Source organism: Pelodiscus sinensis, chromosome 15 (genome assembly GCF_049634645.1).
Source record: "Pelodiscus sinensis isolate JC-2024 chromosome 15, ASM4963464v1, whole genome shotgun sequence".
Classification (NCBI taxonomy): Eukaryota; Metazoa; Chordata; order Testudines; family Trionychidae; genus Pelodiscus; species Pelodiscus sinensis.
Window position 1 is genome coordinate 14,319,469 of NC_134725.1, and position 22,267 is coordinate 14,341,735.

The 22,267-nt window shown below is 43.9% G+C and overlaps 1 protein-coding gene across 4 annotated transcripts in view; it reads right to left on the reverse strand.

Moving 5' to 3' along the window:
- The window catches only part of TPCN1 (two pore segment channel 1), a 72,676-nt gene that overhangs the window by 49,931 nt on the left and 478 nt on the right, over positions 1-22,267 (reverse strand). For 2 of the 4 annotated variants that reach the window (XM_075898207.1, XM_075898206.1), the window contains exon 2: positions 21,083-21,382. In XM_075898207.1, coding sequence (XP_075754322.1) covers positions 21,083-21,191 — 109 coding nt within the window. In that variant the 5' untranslated portion in view covers positions 21,192-21,382. Of the gene's footprint in view, positions 1-942; positions 2,698-21,082; positions 21,383-21,489; positions 21,657-22,267 lie in introns of those variants that run through there. The other 2 variants (XM_075898208.1, XM_075898210.1) reach the window with 2 other exon arrangements.

Sequence of the window (22,267 nt, forward strand, 5' to 3'; positions counted from 1 at the left end):
GTAGACCCAGAATTGAGGGAAGGGAATCCTCTTAGTTACTGGTAGCAACTGGGTGAGGCACATGGCTACTTTTAGACAGATATATTTGCACAGTTATTTATCAGCATTGTCAAACAGGCCACATGTAGCCCAACTGCAGTTTGAAAACAATTTCATTTTATTTACTTCAGAGACTACAGCTCCTTTACAGGCCAGACTTTTGTCCAATTTTCTTGTTCACTTGCCTCAAACTGTACAAGCCTGGGTAAGTATTGAAACAACTGGAACCTTTCAAAATATCAGAATTTATTTATTTCATTTCTCTGTTTTAAAAATATCCCACCAACATTAAAAATCTGACAACACCTCACAAAATTTAAGAATGCCAAAACGAAGTTCAGCCCAATCTAGCCATAGGTTTGTAGCATTCAAGACTTTTCCTTTAATCTTTAAAATGTTTTTCAAACAGAGATCTCCCCTTGATTGGAATCAAATCAACATTTTGCAAGGATGCAAAAAGCAGCGCTGGGTTAAACAAAAACTTTTCCAACATTTCATACACACGTTGCTAACCGGTGAAATACAAGAGATGTTCCCAAATGCAAATACAACTCCTCAGACCTGAGAGTCAGAAACAATATTTGAAATCTGCTGTTTTCTCTCTGCCCAAAACATATCAGTGCTAGTCCCACACAGAATGGAAGACTGATTAAGTATCCTATTGTGGAACTCCATTTACACTGTCTGTTCATTCCCACTGGGTACCAGAAAGTTCATCTAAAATCCCAAGGAACTAGTATTATTTGGCTAAAATAATAATAAATATGAAATGAGACTGACTCTTGTTTGGCAGCCATCCAGGTAACTAATTTCTTCACTGCTCCCCTGATAACAGTGATATAGACTAATGCAACCCTTCACTCCACTCAAATCATGCTGTAGACCAGCTCCAGTTGTATTTACCATTCATGTCAGTCAGATAGGAAGATCTCTCCACCGGATTCTCATAATCTTCTGAGTGAAAGGCAGACTGCTTCCACCACCGCATGTCAGTCTTCGCCTCAACATGCAGATGCAATGTATTTGAAGATGGAAGTAGGTAGCGGAAGAAGAATTACAACAGTTTAAGTTCTTCTTCTCTGTCTGAAAGTTTTAGCTGACTCAATATTTTAAGTTTAGAGATGACAATATTTTAAGAAAAGCTAAACAAACTAGATTGCCTTTTACTCTCTGAAAAAGAAAACCCACATATAAAATAAATTGTTCTTGTATGGAAAGTGGCTCAAAGCTTCAGTTAAAAGTTCATCCCCATGAACTGGATGCATGATTTTTCAGAAGGCTTATTCACTGTATGAAGAGTTTCCAAAATTAATTCCAGTTATCAAGAATGGATTCATTTGCACTTCCCTTTTTTCCTGGAACACAACAGAATCTGCTAACTCTGCAAGTGTTCCGCTAATGGGAAAGGATTTAATAAAGTGCTGAGCATTCAGTGTAAAAGAACACACTCCCTCAACCAAAAATATTTTCATTTTTTGTGAAGTTTATAGTACAAAGGATGTGAAGAAATATTCCAGCTGAACTGAACAGATGGTAATATTTTCCCTACTCTGATGTAACTTACAGACATTTCCTTAAAAAAAAAAAGCCAGCTGGCCTGCTTACACAAGGCATCCAGAATGATCCAGAATGAAACTGCAGGAACTCCCAATATTTTCATTCATAAGAGCATAGCATGCTCCAGTGTAAATAGTTTCCATATGCCCGCAATTTTTTTATATATGGAGAAAAGGGAAGAAACAAACAAAACAAAACTTTCCTCACTCTGAACAGTTCCCTTTTCCCTTTATTAAATGAGGTACCCTGCTAACCAACAGACTTTGCTTTCTCCTCTGACAGGGAAAGGAGGGTAAGCAACTTCTGCCACTGAGATTTGGTCAAGAAGTATGCTGCTGTTGGAAATGGATCAATGCCAATGCAAGGCTATGTGTAAGCTATTAGACAGAGGCAGGAGGGAGTGGCCCAAGCTCCCTGCCAACAGAGGCTACACGAGCATCCTACATGCCTCCCTCCTATACTGCTGATAGAGAGGGTGCAGCGGGGGAGAGGGGAGGGAGAAGGGGAGATGGCTCTGCCAAAGCCAATACACGTAACGAGACAGCTTGAAAGCCAGCTTCCCACATGAACCGGTTCCTGCCTGCACCTCTCACCCTCCACACTGCTGCAGAGCAGGAAGGAGAATGGGGGGAGGTGGAAGAGGAGGTTACTCACTTTTAGCAGTAACTGGAATTCAAGATGAGAATACCTGTGGGTGCGCCAAAGCAAATGTCTGCGTGCCCAGTGCCACAGACTGGATTCTTCACAACAGTGCATGAGGGGAGGGAAGGAAACCATACATGAGCAGCAAGGGAGGCACATGGATTCTACTCAGGACTACTACACATGCATGGCCACTCTCCCATCAGTTCCTTCTTCACCTGGATACCTGACCACAAAAAGGAGTCCAAAGTAGAGGAGAGGAAGGGAGGGTGGTGGCGCACCCACAGGGACACTCATCTCAAAGAACATCAGTTACTGCTAAAGGGGAGTAACCTCCTTTTCTTGAAGAGACTTTCCTGTGGGTGCTTCACAGCAGGTGACCGGAAAGCAAGGTATCCTATAGAAGTAGGGACTTCAGATCAGGCAAGTAGGCCATTGACAAGACAACCCTTGCCACTCTGGTGGAGGAAAGGTCCCCAAGAAAGTGCACAGCGCCTGGCAAAGGTTTGGTCTGAGGTCCATGGAGCAGAGCAGGTTACAATGTGGCTTCTGCCCTGGGGAAGTGCACACAAATTGAGGTAGGTGGTGACAATTGGTTTTGGTTGCAACATTTTGATGTGGTCTGAGATCCAGTGTGACAGTTTTGGGGATGATATCTGCTGTCCCTTGTTGCATTCTATGATAAAAATGAAGAGTTTAGAGGACACTCTGAAAAGTCTGGTTCTACATACATCAAGGGTATGCATTTGTGCTTCGAAAGCATTGGCATGAGGCTTGGGGAAGACCACAGGTAAGTGGATGGCCTGGTTGATGTGGAAAGATGATTGGTCCTTGGGATGGGTGAACAGAGACACCTTATCTTTGGGGGGAGAGGGGAAAGTTTGCATTAGGGCAGCCATTTCCCCCACCTGATGGGCTGATGTTATTGCCACTAGGAATGTCATTTCCAAGGATAGGTGAAGAAGCGAGCATGTAGCCATGTGTTCAAATGAGGGTTGTATGAGGGAGCTTAGCACCAAATGTAAGTTCCGAGGTGTATGTGGAATGGTTATAACATTTGGAGGCCTTTCAGGAATCACTTCATCGTGGGATGTGCAAAGACTGGTGTCATCAATCTTCATATATCATGTTGCGATAGTGGCCAAATGTCCCTTAATTGAACTGATGGAGAGATGGGAATTTAAGGTGCAATAGGTTGTCAAAAGTATCACAGGTATTGGGACTGTCTCTGGACCTATGTTGCAGAAGTAGCCTAGCAGACAAATCGTGACCATTTGTCCCTATGTGTCTTGAGTTAAGGGAATGTGGAGAAGTGCCTTTTGTACCTGGGTGGAGCACTGTAGCTCTGAGAACCAACTAGGTACCAGACTTTCAGGTGCAGTGTTAGAAACTGTGGGTGTGAAACTTTGGTTGGAAAAGGATCTTTGGATTGCATGATTGGGATTGCAAGCAAGGGAACCATGGTTGCTGTGTCCAGCAAGGGGCTATGAAGATGATCCTTGCCTGGTCTCTTCTTATTTTGAGAATTTCCCTGTTGAGAAGGGGAATTGGAGGGAAGACATATAGTAGGTAATGGGTCCACTTGAGTGAGGGCATCTGAGGGAGCCCTTGCCAATGCCAACTCCTGGAGGAGTACAGGAGACATGAAAATAGTTATGCTAGGTCTTAGCATGTTAAGTAGATGGAAACAATAGAACCTGGGCTTTTATAGAGGGAAATCCACTATGACAAGGTCTTTCACAAATGCCAGAAAAAAAACCCCATAAACTGATGTAGTACTCCTCTGGAAGCCATAGGGGTAGCACTGACAAAGATTCCATGCAATGGGAGCAGCAGGGGAGAAAAGCTTCTAGGCAAGAGGTTCCTGGTGCTGCCATTTTCTCCAGAGCCCAGACTGGATCTAGCCCTGGTCTGCCCCAATCCAGCCTGCCAGGCTCAGGGCTCCCCGCTGCAGCAGGGAGCAAGTGCTGGTACTTCAGCTATGGGGGTGGGGGCCGCATGTGTAGGGCTGGAAAACCAACTCCTCGCGGCAGGGCTGCAGTACCAGCTTGAGCCCAGAGTCTAACTGGCCAGAGCCAGGAAAGCCATGGACGGTAGCTTCACAACCTCTGTCCTGATGGCACCACTGAAATGGTCCTAACAGATGTTTCAGAGCGATAGCTGTTAGTTGTTTTTTCAATTACAGACTAATAGTCTCTAAGGAGCTGCAGGATTAACAAAAATTTGAGATGGCATCATGAGCTTTCATGGGCACAACCCACTTCTTCAGAAAAATGGAGTTTAAGGGGTCCAGTTTCCAAATAAATAGCAAATAAAGAGCAGGGATGGGTAGGAAATGGAAAGGAGAAAAAAAATGGGAAAATAGGGTCCATGCTAAACGAAGCTGATAAGTGGGTTCTTAGAACCCACTCTAAGAACTTGGTGTTTGGCTTTTTCTGTCATTAGGACGTGGAACGTAGCAGGTAATCCCGTTAAGGCCTTTGTTTAAACCTCTATTGTAGGTATCAAACTTGTAAATGAAATTAAGTTCTGCAGATTCCCTTTCAAGCTGGTTTTTGAAATGGACTTGTAATATGGAAACTTTGAGATACTCATTAATGAGTGCCTTAACAGAGCTTTTCAATACCAATGCCCACTTCAAAATTAATTCAATTTTCAGTGTTTTCATTGTTACCATTTGCCAGTGTTCTGTTATCACTTTCGCCCACCATTCCATCATCATGTTGGAACTTTTGACTTTCTGAATCAACTGTTTACAGGTCAGGAGTGCTTTACCAAGGGAAGGCTAGCATGCCCCAGAATTCAGTGACAGACACGAATGTAGGGTAAAAAAAATTCCGAAACACTTAGACATCCTTCTCTATCTTGGATCCAGCATTCCCTCTAACATTTTCTATCCTGCGGGTGGAGGTGTTGCATTTTCTTTTGCATAGGTTGAAATTTATTGTGTAACACCAATATTGAGGTTGTACTGGTGGTGCACATCCATACACTAACAAAATACATACATATAACCAGGGCTTGACGAACCGCGGCGAAAGCCGCTTGCCAGCCCTGCATTGCGCATGCATGCGATGCCGGTAAACGGGGCGCTGGGCTGATATCTACTAGCCACGGGCGAGTAGATTCAATAGATTGTCGAGCCCTGCATATAACAGTTCATGTGTGGAAGAAAATTTATTAAAACAGTAGTCAACGTTTTTAAGCACAAGACCACTTTTTGAATTTCAGTCAGTTCAGGATCCCTCTCAAACCCAAACACCCCTGCCCTGCCCCTTCACAGAGGCCACACCCTCTTCACTCTGTGGAGATGGGGTACAGGAGAGGGGGACAGAGTGACATGTGCCCCCTGCCTCTGTCTCCCCTATCCTGCACAACAAGCAGGAGGCTCCTAAGAGGCAGCTCTGAGGCTCTGGGCAGGAGCAGCAGAGCAGTGGGGAGAGGAACAGCTGACATGACAGCACTTGATAGCCTCCCAAACGAACTAGTCAGGATCACCTGTCAGAGGCTCCAAGATTTTCCAGTAGATCCTGATCTACTGGTTGGTGAGCACTGCATTAAAACAAGGGATAGTAAACAAGAAGCAATGCTTACAATATTTAATATGAAATTAAAAAAAGAAAATTAACACTACCCTTGGAGTACATGTATAATCTTCCTCCTCCTCTTCTTTTCCAACACCCCAAGCTAATACACCAAAAAGCATATTATCCACACACAGTTCAACTTTAAGATGCTAAACAAATCTATGAGTCAACTAGAAATAGTATTTGCAAGAAGAGCATGATTAATATAATATTTAATGACACTTGAAAGGAGAGTAAAAGGCATTTACTAAGGCTTATAAAGTTTCTCTGGGAAATGTTTAGGATCCACGCTGTAAAAACAGATAAAGTTCTCCTGCTTTGAAATTTTCACCTTGTGTGTCACCTACTCAAAGAGTAGAAGCCCCAGAACAAATTAACACATGACTTCAGGGTTTGTAGATAGATGCATATTTCAAAAGAGGATGCATATACGGTTTCATCCTACAAAACTAGAATCACACCTAACTACTCATGAGACAGAACTCAGAAAACAAAGATCTGGCCTTACTACAATACAATAGATCATGTATTAATTAGTAACACAGGATTTAAAAAAAAAAATCCAACAACCCTAAGATGAGCATTTTAGATAACACTCCAAAAAACTTGTTAAAGATTCTCTTATATTAAGCCATCAACACCTATGTAAACATTGTTTGAAATTCTCAGAGTGGTAGCCATGCTAGTCTGTAACTGAAAAAAATCCAGAAAGACAATATTTAAATCCCGCAACTACTGAATGTATTTAACATAGTAGGTTAGTCTCTCAAGTCATGTTGCCCACTTCTAATGTAACGCTTCTAGATACCAACATTGACTATTTCTTAAGATGAAATCAGAGTCAAGCATCTCAAGCCAGAATTAAGAAGAGGAATGTGATACTGACATATGGAAAAAAAAAAAAGCGGAAAAGAATCTGAAATTAGAAACTTTATTGGGGAAAACTGCATCAATCGGTAAAAACTCAACTCACCAGAACTAGATTAAATTCTCTCTGCTACCGAAACTGAAGTTTATGAACTATATACTCTTAATTATGATTAAAAATGTGTTCTAATATGCCAATATTTGTGGAATTCTGCAATTATCACCTCTTCTTCCTTCTTTGCTCTGGCTGAACTGTGCAAGAAAAATTGCTAATATCCCAAGAGACTGTATACAAGGGAATATGGAGAATTCCTGACTTCTGGGCTCACTTAACTGCTAAGCAAGGAAAATAAGAAGGAGCTACTGTTATGCAGTTCCAATAAGATTTAATAGGGAGTAAAGATACTGTAATTAAGGGCTCGTCTAGACTACGGGGAAGATTCAAAAAATGAGGTTTACCGGGCTTTTCGAAAAAAGGGAGAGAGGAGGCCGAAAAACCCACGCATTTAGGCTATTTTCACTTTTGAAAATTCTGCAGAATTTGCATATCCTCTTTTGAATGTTCCCTGTAGTCTAGACATAGCCCTAAAAGCATGCTCTCAATTGCCAGATCTATGATTTTTTTAAAGATATCTTTTTTATAAAAAAAAAATCTTACCTCTTACATGACTCAGAAGATAGGACTTCACAGAATTTCTGCTTCAAGCACTATATCTATGGTTGCTAAATGTATTTAAATGTTCAAGATTGATGTAAAAATTGCTAGTGATGGAGAATCCGCCACAACTCTTCAGTCATTCTAATGATTATTTGCCTTCATTGTTAATTTTCCACAGTATTTCTAGTCTAAAATTGGTAATAGAGGGCTTTTCCTCTACAAAAGTATAACAAGTCAATAGTATAAATTGTCCACATTTCTTTTCCCCAAAGTAGATACTTACAGACTGACCAAGTCATCCAATAGTAGGGATTTTAAATCCCATTTAATTGGTCAACCAGTAAATGTGAAGTTTAAACAGCTAACTGATTAAACATGAGGACAGGGAGTGGAGCTGGCCCATCCCTGATTTCTGCAGCTGGACTGGAACAGCCCCCTGCCACAGTTAACCAGTTAACCATTAATAACCCCATACAGTACCCATCCAGGAGTTCAGTCTTTTGTTATGACATGTTTTCTAGTCTTTAGAGGTCATCATGGCTCTTTGAACCTTCTTAAATGTTTCAACATCCTTGAAGCATTAACAGAATTGGACAACAGATACCAGCAGCAGTCACACCAATGCCAAATACAGAGGCAACGTGAACAGGTGAGCACTGAGTTTGAGCATCTGAGAAGCACATTCACCTCTTTGGCCACAGCACCACACTTTGGAGTTTGTATTCACCTGATTATCTGCTATGTACATCCAGGCTACGTCTACACTGGCATGAATTTCCAAAAATGCTTTTAACGGAAAAGTTTTCCATTAAAAGCATTTTCGGAAAAGCACGTCTAGATTGGCAGGATGCTTTTCCACAAAAGCACTTTTTGCGGAAAAGCGTCTGTGGCCAATCTAGACGCGGTCTTCCGCAAAAAAAGCCCTGATTGCCTTTTTCGCGATCGGGGCTTTTTTGCGGAAAACAGTACTATGCGGTCTACAATGGCCCTTTTGCGCAAAAGTCTTTTGGAAAAAGACTTTTGCCCAAACGGGAGCAGCATAGTTTTTCAGGAAAAGCAGTGATGATTTTACATGAGATCATCAGTGCTTTTCCAGAAATTCAAGCGGCCAGTGTAGACAGCTGGCAAGTTTTTCCGCAAAAGCAGATGATTTTGCGGAAAAACTTGCCAGTCTAGACACAGCCCCTCTGTATTTTTCTAGGATAACTGCTTCCAAGGACAGAGTGCACAATCCTGTAAGTACATTCATTGTTCTACATGTATGACCTTTCCATAAGCCCAAATTGGCTGGCATTAATAAAGTCAGCCTGTATCAGCCATTCCACTATTTTGCCTGCAATCAAAGACAAGCTGATGGGCCTTAAAAAACAAACAAAAAAAACCCCAAACACACACACACACACACACACACACACACACACCCCCCACACACACACACACCACCCAGGCCATCTCCATTTACTCTTAAAATATGTGCACAGCATTAGCTTTGTTCCAGTTCTCTGTGCTCTCACCTGTGCTCCAAGGGCAAGTGGAGGGGGAAAAACATCCATCCCAAACAGCAGCATTAACATTCCTGACAGCATCTCACCCCTTCTTTTAAAAATGTTTTGATGCAAGTTACCTGACCTTACTTATTTAAAAATGTCTGTCTGAATAGCTTCTGTTTAACATCTTCCTTAGTTTATTGTTGGAATGGAAAAGTAAATCAACATAACTAATGAATACATTAACTCAATTTCCAAAAATCTAGCTCAAATGTTTACTAAACACTTCTGCCACTTCCTAGTTTACATTCATTGCTACCAATTTTCCCTTTCCCCGCCATTTGTTTTGTTGGTTTTATTTTCCCCAAAGACAGGTTTGTTTGTCTTTTTTAACCTGGGTAGCCTGCCTTCTCTCTCAATTGCAGCTTTTTGGGCATCTCGTAAAAAGTATTTAGACAATTCCTAATATCATTCAAGTTTGTTTAATGTCCCTCTCCTTACTGATTTGGCTCATAACTGTATCCAGCTTAATGAAACTGGTCCATTGTAACTGCTGGGGATAAAGAAAAGCCTGGGGATAAAGAAAAGGCTTGACACCTCTCTCATGTTTAAGAAAATGTATTTTGCTTGGTCAGTCATTCCCTCGTTAGTGACACTCTGCTTAGCAAGTTGTGTGTGTGTTTAGCACAGTATATTGCACACCCACCTACTGAGTTGCTCAACTCTCCGTGAATGGCCAGACTTCAATAAAAGCAGAATGCAGACTGCAAAGCAGAGTTAAAGAACAACGTAATGTAGCCTGTAACATCCAGCAAGTTTGCAGTAATTATCCTCACATTTCCAGTTGTTCTGGAATGGCCATCACACTTAGGAGTCTCTGCCCCTCCCATGCATTAATAGGGGTGTCATTACACTACAAAGGAGTATTTTCAAGTTTCAGTAATGACTTACAGATGACAAATAAAATAGTCAACCTGGTTTAGCTATTTTACCTTGAACAGGATAGTATTTGGGCCTTGATTGGCTTTCCTCAAGATACATGTATTTTGAGGGGGGTAAATGCTGCTCACTTCATCCAGGCAGGTATCCCACTGACATCAATGGGACCACTTAGATAAATAAGGCAAGCAAGATTAGACTGACTCAGTAATTCAGTCACTATTCAAGAAAGTACCAAAGACTAATACCCTCAAACATGGTTGCAAGGTCAATGAAGGAAGTGCCATTCTACTCAGATGCACTATTTTTCTGCTGAGGAATCCCCCTCACTCCAGTTATACTATTTCTAACATACTCCTATGCCTTTGGGAGCACAATGACTGCATATGATGGATTGGAAAGGATTAGCTCTGGAGGAGATAATGCTTCTCTCTACTTCCTTACATGTCCTGTTATCATTAAATGGCAATATAATCTGCATTTAGAAATTTGATGAGGCCAAACTCATTAAAATACCTGGGGCATGGGGATTTTTCATTGCTCCTACATATGGAATTGTATGATCACACCCCAATTGTATTGGCATCATCCTCACTTAGCCCAATGCACAGAAGGATGTATGTATTCCATGCAATGAATTTAATGGGTTATCTTCCTATATGTGGCTTTTTCAAAGGTTCTGTGGCTGGCTCCACAAACTGTATTTTGTTCTCATATAAATTCACAGAGGATACCCGAGATTACAGGATTATGATTTACAGAAAAAACAGCAGCACCATGCATCTGGGGCTAGTTTTGTTTATATGTCTAAGGTGTCTATCTTGGCATCTGAGTACCTAATTTCTGTTTGTACTGAAATGTTACATAATTTATTTCCATCAATGCAAGAATGAAAGCACTGTTATGAATATTTCACCAGCTCAGCATAACTCACATATAGTATGCAGTGGTTTTTGCCTCCACTGATATTGACAGAAGTCACTTAAAATTCTGATTTGATCTTGGGTTTGGAACACCACCATGAAAGTCTTCTACCATCAATGAAGAGCAACTTGGTTTGGTGGTTTGATGCATTTTATTTTTTCCCCCAAAGTGAGAGTGCCCTATACAGTTCATGGTAGCCTGAGCTTTTGATTCAAATGCTCTGTAGGGCACAGAGAATTCCAGAGTCACTACACAGTTAACAAAGTTGCACCTAAAGAACTACCCACACAAAAAAGGGAAGTGTTCATCCAATAATACAGCATATTGTTCACAATCATGCTACAAACACATGAAAACACTTGGAAGATGCAAATCTAAAACCAGAGCCTGTCAGAACGCAATAGAGACCATCAAACTCATTTCACTTGCCAGTTTAAAGGATCAGAAATGTAGTGTTCTGGCTCATAAATTCTACTGGTGAATGTGAGCTTAGAACCCTCGAGGCAATAAGAAAATGGCAATCAACAACAACTCTAACCACTGCACAGATGCTGCTGTTTATTTTAGACTGTGCTTCTTAAAGCAATCAGAAAGATAAAATGGTATTTCAACACAGGGGGGCTGACAGCAGCAGGCAGGATCCCTCGCTGAAGACACCAAGGACAAAGGAAGTTCTGAGGACTATCATATTGGTTATGATGAGTTAACTCACCATGCTCTGCTTTTGTCCATTTTAATCTGCTAGTAAGCAAACTTGGCCACACCAAATATCCTGCTTCTGCAATGCCCTAAAAATCCACAGGAACCATAAAAATTACAAAAACAAAACCAACTGATGTCTTCCCTGGGAAGACATGAAAGCTAATAACTATTTGTTTCCAACTGTTGTTGGGTTTACTGTTGTCATTTCAGAATCATACATTGAATGTTTTCTAGCTGTTTAAAATCTTTTATATTTCTAGGACCACCTGCTCAAATACTGGAAATCTCTAATATCACTCTACACATCTCTCAACATAAGCCATTAGCCTAGGAAGGAAATACCCTGTTTTTCTGTTCTACTATGCAGTGTGAAGATGTGCTGAGGGAACATGCAAATGATCTCAAAGCGTCAAGGTCATTTTCAACTTCTACATGAAAGGACAGAATGGAAGAATCTGGAAGCAACTCCCATTTCTCATACTTTAATCATCTGTTGTGTGTATAAAACTCGATGTGTTTATAGTTTTGGGGTGTGGAGTGGTGAAGAGGCTTTTCACTTTAGAATAATGAACACTTTATAACCTACAATTAAGTGATCTTATTCTGCACAAGTGTAGGATGCACATGTAGGACTGGGTTGTTGTGTGTTTTTTGGGGGGGGGAGGGGGATTAACCATAAAAAAAATATATTCTATTCAACAGTGCAGCTGTTCTCTCCCAACAGAGCCCTACTGTGAAAGGTACAATCTATATATTAATGCAGATTAACACCCTCCCCTCCAGCCAAATTGAAAAAGCAAGGCAGGCACAATGAGTTCATGCTAACTGCAAGACAAACCTCTACAGTACTTGGTTTAGTTCAGAGATACTCTTCTGTTGTGTACCATGCACTCTGCTCATACATTAAAATTCTTTTGCCACAGATGCCTTTGTAAAGTGTGACCACCACAGTAAATTCAAGAGAGGTCCATGTTTAAGAGAGGCAATTTGCTCTTCTTAAAAAGTGTCCATAAGTTATCTGGGTTAGAAACATTAAACATCTTCTGTTTGTGTTTCTGTAGACTGTATTGTTGTGAGTCCAGGAGTTCACAAGCTTGGTACCACCTATTGAAAGTCAATGCAAATTAGGCACCAAACTGCCATTATGTGCTTTTGAAAAATCCCATCCCTAAACAAAGGTAACAGAACAAAAATACTGCAGCACTAGGGAGGTTAAGAAACAAGTAACCAGCTAATTGTGTAGTCAATAGGGTTGGAAGCCTCCAGCAGCTGCTGCCGCTCTGCAGTTTAAATGTAGTGAGTCAGGCACACAGGCAGTCCCTCTCTTACTACATTTAAAAACTGCAGAGCCACAGCAGGGGTAGCTCCTGGACCCAGCACAAGCTGGCACTAAGCTGGGCTTGCTCAGTCCTAGCTCACACCAGGTCCAGGAGCCCCTGTCTACATCCAGCCCTGAAAGCAGCAAAATGCACTAGACAAGTCTGGCAAGAGGCAGCCCACATTTTCATTTGGGATGAAGCTTCCTAGCACACCTCATTTAACCACCACTCTCCTGCCTTCCCATCCGGTCCCTGATGCCAAGGTTCCCCCAAGCTAAGTGCCTGTCTGCTGCACACATTCTGGAGACAGAAGTTGAAGGGCCGAAGCAACCCCAGGCAGGCTGGCCAGGCTCTGAGAAGTCAGTGTTGGGTTGGCAGAGGGTCACTTGACCTGCCTATTCATGCCTCCAGCCCCACAGAGCTGCCCGATGCACCAGAGTGTGTTACCTGGTACCACTTAGGCCAGATAGGAGACAGGCAGAGCTCGACCAGGAATCACAGGGCCAGGGAAGGCCAACAGTGGAGGCTGGGCTGCGTGAGCCTTGCTCAGCCCTCGGCCACTCGCCCTGTTCTGCCCCTTCGGGTTACAGTGCATCCAGGCAGAGCCACACAGCACTTTCCTTGGACAAAGCCGCAGCAATGGGTGAATTCCAATCCCTGCCCTCAAGCCCAGCGGGCTGCTGGTGTGCAGTGCTTAGCCTGGGCTTGCTCCAGCCACGCAATGAGTCCAGCCACACTAGCTCAGCTGTTGGAGCCTTTTCCCAGGTGCCCGCAGGGCATAGCCAGGCTCTCCGAGCACCTGGCTAAAGGTTCTGCCCCACCCCCACCTGTCCAACCCATACAGAGCCCTGAGTGCCACCGGCCCAGAACTCTAAGAAACAGCGATGGTGATATCTGCCCAGCTCATCAGAGGAGATCCACCCCTGGAGTACTGCCAACTCAAGCAATGCAGCAAGCCTACATCTCCCTAAGCCCAGCCTGGGAGGGCCAAGTTTGCCTAGCTGCTGAACTCTGCCTGCCTGGGCTTCAGTCCTCTGCTCCTGGTCCAGCACTGGGCAGCCCTGGCCACTTCCTCCTGCCATGCATAAGTGAGGCTTCTGGGAAAGCAGTGCGAGCCCGGCACGTGGGATGGGCAGAGAATGGAGCTGTGGCTGTGCCACCCCCAGAGCAACTGGCTCGTCCTAGGAGTGGGGGGGGGGGGGGGGGAGAGAAATGCAAGTAGATCACTACAAAATAGAAGTCCTTCACCAAACACTAATTTAACTTCTCTGCCCCACTGAGTTAGGTATAATACACATTTTACAGATAATAAACTGAAGCACAGAAGGATTAAGTGACCTAATCTAGGCCAAAAAAAGAATTCTGACAGAATTGAGGTTGACACTCCTGAATTGTGGCTCCCAGTCTTGACCTCTTACCATGAGTTATCTCCAAATGAAGTAGCTGTAGCACTACTACTAGAACTATTTACAAAGGAGATCAGTTACGGAGGAAGGCCTGATGTAAGAAGATATACTACATGGTATGTAGGAAATTGACCAGACAATCTAGGATGATTTTAAGGCTCTGCTGTCAAAGACTCCACGAATTATAAGGTCAAATGCAAGCTCCTCCTCTGCCCTCACTTTCTCCCCTCCATTACTTTAGTCACAGTCATCACTTCCCATATAATCTGTGTCTGAATATGCAATGTCATCTTCTAATTCTCTCATTGCCATGTAAAGGATTGGTACCTTTATTTTGTAGTAGTCTCTAAATCTTTCACAAAAGAAAAAAGTCAACTTTTAATATTGAATTACTTTCAAATCGAGTCCAGATAAGTTTATTTCACTGCTGATACAAATACGTTCTTGAACCAGAATTTATACAAAGAAATCTGGGTTCCTTTGAGCTTTATCCTGATTATAGGAGACAGCAAGTGGATATTCATATACTGAATGTGTATTTCAGCAAAACAAGGTTATCTATTCCTTGACTAAATTCTAGCCCAATGCTTTGAGCTAGCAATGTTAGATCATAGAATCACAGACCTGGAAAAGACCTCAGAAGGTCATCAAGTCCAGCCCCCTGCTCTAGGCAGGACCAATCCCAACTAAATCAACCCAGCCAGGGCTTTGTCAAGCCGAGACTTAAACACCTCTAGGGATGGAGACTCCACTACTTCCCTAGGTAACACATTCCAGTGCTTCACCACTCTCCTAGTGAAATAGTTTTTCCTAATATCCAACCTGGATCTCTCCCACCGCAACTTGAGACCATTGTTCCTTGTTCTGCCACCTGTCACCACTGAGAACAGCCTTTCTCCATCCTCTTTGGAACCTCCCTTCAGGAAGTTGAAGGCTACTATCAAATCCCCCCTCACTCTTCGCTTCTGCAGACTAAACAGACCCAACTCCCTCAGCTGCTCCTCATAGATCATATGCTCCATCCCCCTAATCATTTTTGTTGCCCTCCGCTGGACCCTCTCCAATGCGTCCACATCCTTTTTGTAGTGTGGGGCCCAGAACTGGACACAGTACTCCAGATGTGGCCTCACCAGGGCCAAATAAAGGGGAATAATGACATCTCTGGATCTGCTGGCAATGCTCCTCTTAATGCAACCTAATATGCCATTAGCCTTCTTGGCTACAAGGGCACACTGTTGACTCATCTCCAGCTGCTCATCCAGTGTAACCCCCAGGTCCTTTTCTGCAGGTTGGTCCCCAGCCTGTAATAATGCTCGGGATTCTTCCGTCCCAAGTGCAGGACTCCGCACTTATCCTTGTTAAACCTCATCAGATTTCTTGTTGCCCAATCCTCCAATTTGTCTAAGTCACTCAGGACCCTATCTCTGCCCTCAAGCGTATCTACCTCTCCCCCGAGCTTAGTGTCATAAATAGCATGTAACTGAATAGTCGTGTAACTTTAGCAGTTACATGACTATTCAATAGCCCTGGGCAGTGGGGCTGGCAGCCACTGTGCTCCCAGTCCCACTCCTAAGGATCCTCCATCACACCTAAGGATCCTCCATCACACTGTGGGGTGGCAGGCAGGAGCCAGTTTAAAAACCAACTCCCTGCACAGACTGGCTCCCGCCTGCTGCCTCTGCTACAATGGCAACAACGCTGAGTGGCAGCAGCCTGTTTGTAGGGAGCTCAGAACCTCCTCCACCCCACCAAGGACAGAAGCTGCTGCTGCAGAGCAGCCTCTATGACAATCCCAAGCTCACCACAGACAGAGGCTGCTTTATGGCAGTCTTCCTTGCAACACCCCCCCCCACCCCCATGCTGCTGCCTTGGAATCCCCTCTCTTCTAGGTCACAACTCCCTCCCAGATCTTGTACTTCCTTATACACTTCTCCCCAGGTCAGAATCTACTCCTACATTCATACCTCCTCCCAGACTCTGCACCCCATTCTTCTACCCCAGATCATAACGCACTCCCTCCAAGACCCGACATCACCTCCTGCATGCCAGTCCTCTATCCCAAGCTCTCTTACATCCCATCTGCTGTCCCAGATCCCTACACCTTCTGCCCACAGAAGTGTGGTGCTTGACCAACTTCTGGTCTATTTTTTCCACCACTGTTGGTGAGATTCACCATATGACTTTAGGTAAGGTCACCGAATTCCTTCAATTCATTCCCTCCCACCACCACCATCAGTAAAAAGATGGTAATGCTCATTTAACTCATGAGAAAGCTGTGAAACTTAATGAAGGTTTTGAGATCCTCAAATAAGATGCACAATAGAAGGGCAACAATTTCTTTATGAAACAGACTCAAGTGATGACAGCTCTTCCTTTCTCTGTCTCTTTCAACTGCTGCAGTTTGAAAAACTTCTATCAAGCCTCAATTCTTTTTGTTCAGACAGCTGCCTCTCCTGTGGTAAAACCACACTATTCCCTCCATTATCATCAAAATTCTAGTCAGCTTTGCAAAAAGAGTGCGCACCCTGGAAGATACGATACTGCAGCACAATACAAAATCCAGCCTTCATTAATCTCAGTCATTGTAAGCCTGTTATATACTCCTCCTCACTGAAGTGTTTTCCTCTATTCAGTGTTTTGAAAAATAAAACCAGGGGACAAGTTGTCTTTAAATTCTTATTTTAAACAGAGTTGGCTTCCATCTTCTCATTTTCATGTAATTTAAAGAAAATTGTAAGTCCATAACAGCAAGCAAGAAAGTCCCATCTGCCCATCACTCCTGTTACAATTTTAGGAAACATACTGTGGAGGCAGGAAAAGGGAAGAAGGGAATTTGCGTGCAGCCATCTTGGTCTTGTTAACAAGAGAGCAAGAGTCAGGCTAAGTCTGTGGCCTGACAAGGCCAGATCTGTAATTAGACCTGCCTTTATCTCTCGCCTCTATAGGGAGATAAGGACAGAATGCTGGCTCTGGCAGGGACCTTGAGATAAGGAGCGCCTGGGTGGAACTAAACTGTTAACCACTGGTGTTTGTAATGGGAAGGAGACTAATTGTTATTGTTATTATATCTAATAGACAGTATATAAACTGCTTCATAATTGCTTGTATTCGAAGATCTGCCTGGGGGGGCTCACCCCCCCCTGTCTGAACCAGTTTTTCCCTTGCTGTAGCTCATAATAAAACGGCCTCTGGCTACTTGTTGCTTAAACACAACGCAGAGTGAAGGCTTGTTTTCTTCCACAATACAAAGTAAAAATTGACATATAGAGGTATCATGGTTCTGAGAAGACTGGCACAGAACTATTTACAAATATTGCAGCCTAGTTTTTACATACTAGCACTATTGCCAACTCCCCCATTCCACCCCCAAATCTGAGGGACCAGTTGCCAACATGTCAGAGAGTTAAGCCGGGGCCAAAAGAGAAACTATGGTTCTGTGTTGTACTTAAATAATGATACAACTGTAGGACAGATCAGAACTATAACATGATTTGGGAAAATTGATTAAACTTTGATGATATCCTATCCAGACAACAAAATAAATCTTCACAGCTGAGGATGTGAGGGAGAATCCCAAACCTGAAACTTTTTTAGGGGACAAATCTGAGGAACTGTCCCAGATTGAGGTATCACGAGGGGAGATTTTGGAACAAACTGATAAACAGTATTAAGTCATCAGGAACAGATGGTATTCACCAAAGAGTTTTGAAAGAACTCAACTGTGAAAATTGCAAAACTACTAATGGTGGCTTATAACTGACCCTTTAATCTTCTGTATCAAGTGACTGGAGGATAACTAATGTGACGCCAGTTTTTAAAAAAAGTTTCTAGAGGTGATCCTGGAAGTTGTAGCTTGCAGCAGCATCCCCTGTGAGGCAGAAGTGTGGGAATGGGGGGAAGGGAGCAAGCAGTACCATGAAGACTGTGCTGCGGGGAGAGGGGACTGGCTTTAAGTCAGCTCCCACTCCCCCTTTTCCGCTCTTGTTGCCCTTCATACAGAAGCATCAAGGGGCGGAGGGAGAAATGTGAGCAGTCGAATACTCAACTATTTGCTTACATCCCTAATAAATAAACATAATTTGTTGGGGAAAGGTTAACATGCGTAACAAGGTTTCATGACTCATTAAATCTAATAGAATTCTTTGAGGTCAACAAGCATGTGGACAAGGGGGATCCAGTAGATATAGTGTACTTAGATTTGCAAGAAGTCTTTGACAAAGTCTCTCAAACGTCTTCAGAGGGAAGGCCCTCTCAAGGACTGATAACAGGTTAGGACAGGAAGCTAAAGATAGCAATAAATGGTCAGTTTTCACAATGGCGAATGGTAACTAGTGATTTCCTCCACAGGTCCATACTAGAGATGTAAACTCCCAGTTAATCAGTTATCATTTAAACGGGTTAACTGACTAAAGCGGGGTATCAATCCAGCGGGGCTGCTGGGAGCTCCCAGCAACCTACTGGAGCAGCACCCACCCACAGTGGGGTCAGGCTCCCTGCTGGGAGAGGCTGATCTGGAAGAAAGCAGCCCCTGTCAGTGGTTGGCCCCCTTGGGAACTGGCACAGCTCACTGCCCACTGCAGATGGGAAGATGCTCCTGGTCCCACTGGTTACCAGTTACCTAAACAGGTAATGCTTACCAGTTATGGTTAACCTTCCACAGCTCTAGTTTATATTAGGAAAAATCCTATTCAATATATTCATAAATGATCTGAGAGGGGGATACACATTGAGGTGGCAAAAGATTTGCCGATACTAAACAACTCAAAACAGTTAAGTCTAAAGGAGACTGAAGAGCTTCCAACGGATCTCACACAACAACAGATGAAATTTAATGTTGATAAATGCAAAGTAATGCATATTAGAAAACATAAACCCATCTATGTACAATCTAATGGGGATTAATTTAGCTGTTACCACTCAAGAGAGATCTTGGTGTCACTGTGGATCATTTGTGGAAGACATCCACGCCACGTGCAGCAGCAGTCAAAACAGCAAACTGAATGTTCGGAATCATTAAAAAGGCAGAGTGAATAAGACAATGAATATCTTATTGCCTCTATATTAATCCATGGTACTCCCACATCTTAGATTAAAAACTTTACTTAAGTCCACACTGCAATTGTGTTTTCAAAAAAAAAAAAAAAATTGGAATAGAGGGTTTTTTCTGATACTGGTCAACTTCTTTCTATAAGGACGAAACTTTTTTCCAAAAGAGCTCTTTCAGAAAAGAGCGTGTGTGGATGGGGAAGAGGGAGTCCTTTTGTAGGAAGAAGAGGAAAGAGGAAAAAAATCACAGGTGTCCTGGTGGCCACTCCACTCCATCCATAGTAATTACAGCTTAAATGCAAGAGAGCATCCATTCAGTGCGGATGCTATCTTTCAAAAAAGCAATGTGCTTTTCCTGAGTAGACACTCTCTTTCAGAAGAAGCTTTTTTGGAGGATCTCTTCCGGCCTCATGCCACTTCCCGCTTCATGGGAATGGAGATCCATGGCCAACGGAAGCTGCAATCACCCATACCTGTGGAAGCACAGTTAAATGTAGCAGTGATGGCCTGCTAGGATCCTGCCCTGGGGAACCATCTTCCAGCCTGTGGGCCAGTATTTGCCCATCCTTGTACAGTGTGCAGATTCAGCAATCAAGCTGTGCAGAGTCCAGCTGATTTCATCGGTGTCTGCACAGATACAGAAGCTCATGCACATACTACCAATAGCAAGAACGGAGCATGCATGGTTACTTTTAAAGTAAATTGTAAGTTAATTCAGGTCTACTCAACTTTGGAAGCCCAAGGGGCCACAATGATGCTCACAACACATGCGGAGGGCTGAAACTTATGTGGGGTTGCATATATATGCAAGTATATGTCAATAGCTTCTTTCACACTGACGGTCATGAATACAAAGATTAAACCTTAAGCTGGGTGCTGGACCTAAATGTGGCCAGTGTGAGCCAGTCAGCACTTCTCAGGCTCTGCCCACAAACCTAAGCAGTCAGCATTTCCCACAATGTCCCAGTGCTGTCAGCACCTCCTCCCGGAGAGGTAGAAATGCCATCACCCTGTACCCCCATCTGTTCCAGCCAGCCTGTCCGCTCATGACTTTCAGTGCTCACCCCACCTGGGAAATGCCTCGTGGTTGTGGAGTGTATTCCCAGTTAAGGTCATGTTCAAAGGATCCCATCTGTGGGCCATGTGTTGAGCCCCATGTAAACCTAAACTGCACCACAAGCCGCAAACAAATGGACCGCGGGCCGCATGTTAAGAAGTCCTGTTTATTTGATCCAAGCAAATAGGCAGAGGTAGCATTATCTCATTTCTATTTAAAAAATACACACCACAAATACTAGCACTTCTTCCCATATAAAAAAAAAATCTCAATTATCAGGGACGTAAATTTAAGATTGACAGACTGTGCAGAGCAGGAATGAAGCAAGATTACATAAGGGATCAATTTCTTGACTAGAACCAAAAGAGTAAAAAATAAATACAGCAGCTACAGACAGACAAGTTTATGTTCTAGGGGAAACATCCGATGACATGACTGCAAATACTGTGTGTTAGCCTGGTCCAATGGCATCACATGAGAACACACATAGCTCGGAGCACAGATATGGAAAAGAGAAACTTCAGCTTAGGGGCAAAAACTCCTCAATTTATTACCTGAGAGTATCAAAGGTTGCATGACACAGACTCATATAAAGGATCAAGTCATTTATTCCTTCACTACTCAAAACATTCATTAGAGTTATGAGAGTTTTGAGCAAATAAACAATTTCCAAATAGGTACTTGAGGTTATTCCTAAGACTGTGAATAATTATTGTGTAAGATTTCCATAAGAAGAATACAATGGAACTGCTGGGGGGAAAAACTGAAACCACAATTACAGCAGGTGACTGAAAATAAACTATGCTTCCCTCCCTCCGCCTCCCCCCCAAAAAACCTATCAAGTAGTCTTACTTTCATTAGGCAAGTCCTCTGAATCCAGCTCATTGACTGCTGAGGTGTTGCTTCCACTTTCATCCAAAGTGAGAATGAGGGGAACATCATCATCCATGCTTACAGCCATTGTATTTCCTTTCAGGTTTCTCTCCTAAGAATTTTAAATAATGTCTTTTGCAGTCCACCTTTCAAGAACACTTGGTCAAAAATATTCCTCAGAAAGTTCTCCATCAACCAGGTGCATCTTCTAGACGTAATATGCAGAAAAACATACCCATCTCCAGGGGTCTCAATACAAAAAAGAATCTACCAAGTTGTCTGCAAAGAATAGTTCAGAGAAGTAAATTCATTAGTAACATTAGTTTACAACCAACCCCTCACCATTTAAAAAATAAATAAACTTGATCCAACTTAGCCTCAACCACAATAGCTACACCACTCATGGTTTAATTTAGGACAGAAATAGTCCTGGGTACATTTCTCAATGTTTGTTAATAAAGAATAGGCAGAAGCCGCATCTCTCTCCACATATATTTTTCCTGAGGGACAACAAGGTGACACCACCACATCACTCTGCATCCCGCCACCCCTCAGCCGCACCTCCCCCCCGCCTGAGGGGTGCTGGAGTACCCCCAGAGAGGCAGGCGCAGGTCCCTAGCATACAGTTGGCTGATCTTAGCCTGAAGGCGAGAAGCGAAGCACCACTGGCTCACATGGCCTCAAACCCAGCACTATGGTTTCTCTTTCAAAGTGCCTGCCCTGGGGATAGATTTGGGGGGGGGGGAAGGAGCCTGCCCGGGGGGGCGGAGCGCGGGGGGGGGGAAAGGAGCCTGCCCGGGGGGGCGGAGCGCGGGGGGGGGGGAAAGGAGCCTGCCCGGGGGGGCGGAGCGCGGGGGGGGGGGGGGAAAGGAGCCTGCCCGGGGGGGGCGGAGCGCGGGGGGGGCGGGGGGGGGGAAGGAGCCTGCCCGGGGGGGCGGAGCGAGGGGGCGGGGGGGAAGGAGCCTGCCCGGGGGGGCGGAGCGCGGGGGCGGGGGGGGAGGAGCCTGCCCGGGGGGGCGGAGCGCGGGGGGGGGCGGGGGGGGGAAGGAGCCTGCCCGGGGGGGCGGAGCGCGGGGGGGGCGGGGGGGGAAAGGAGCCTGCCCGGGGGGCGGAGCGCGGGGGGGAGGAGCCTGCCCGGGGGGCGGAGCGCGGGGGCGGGGGGGA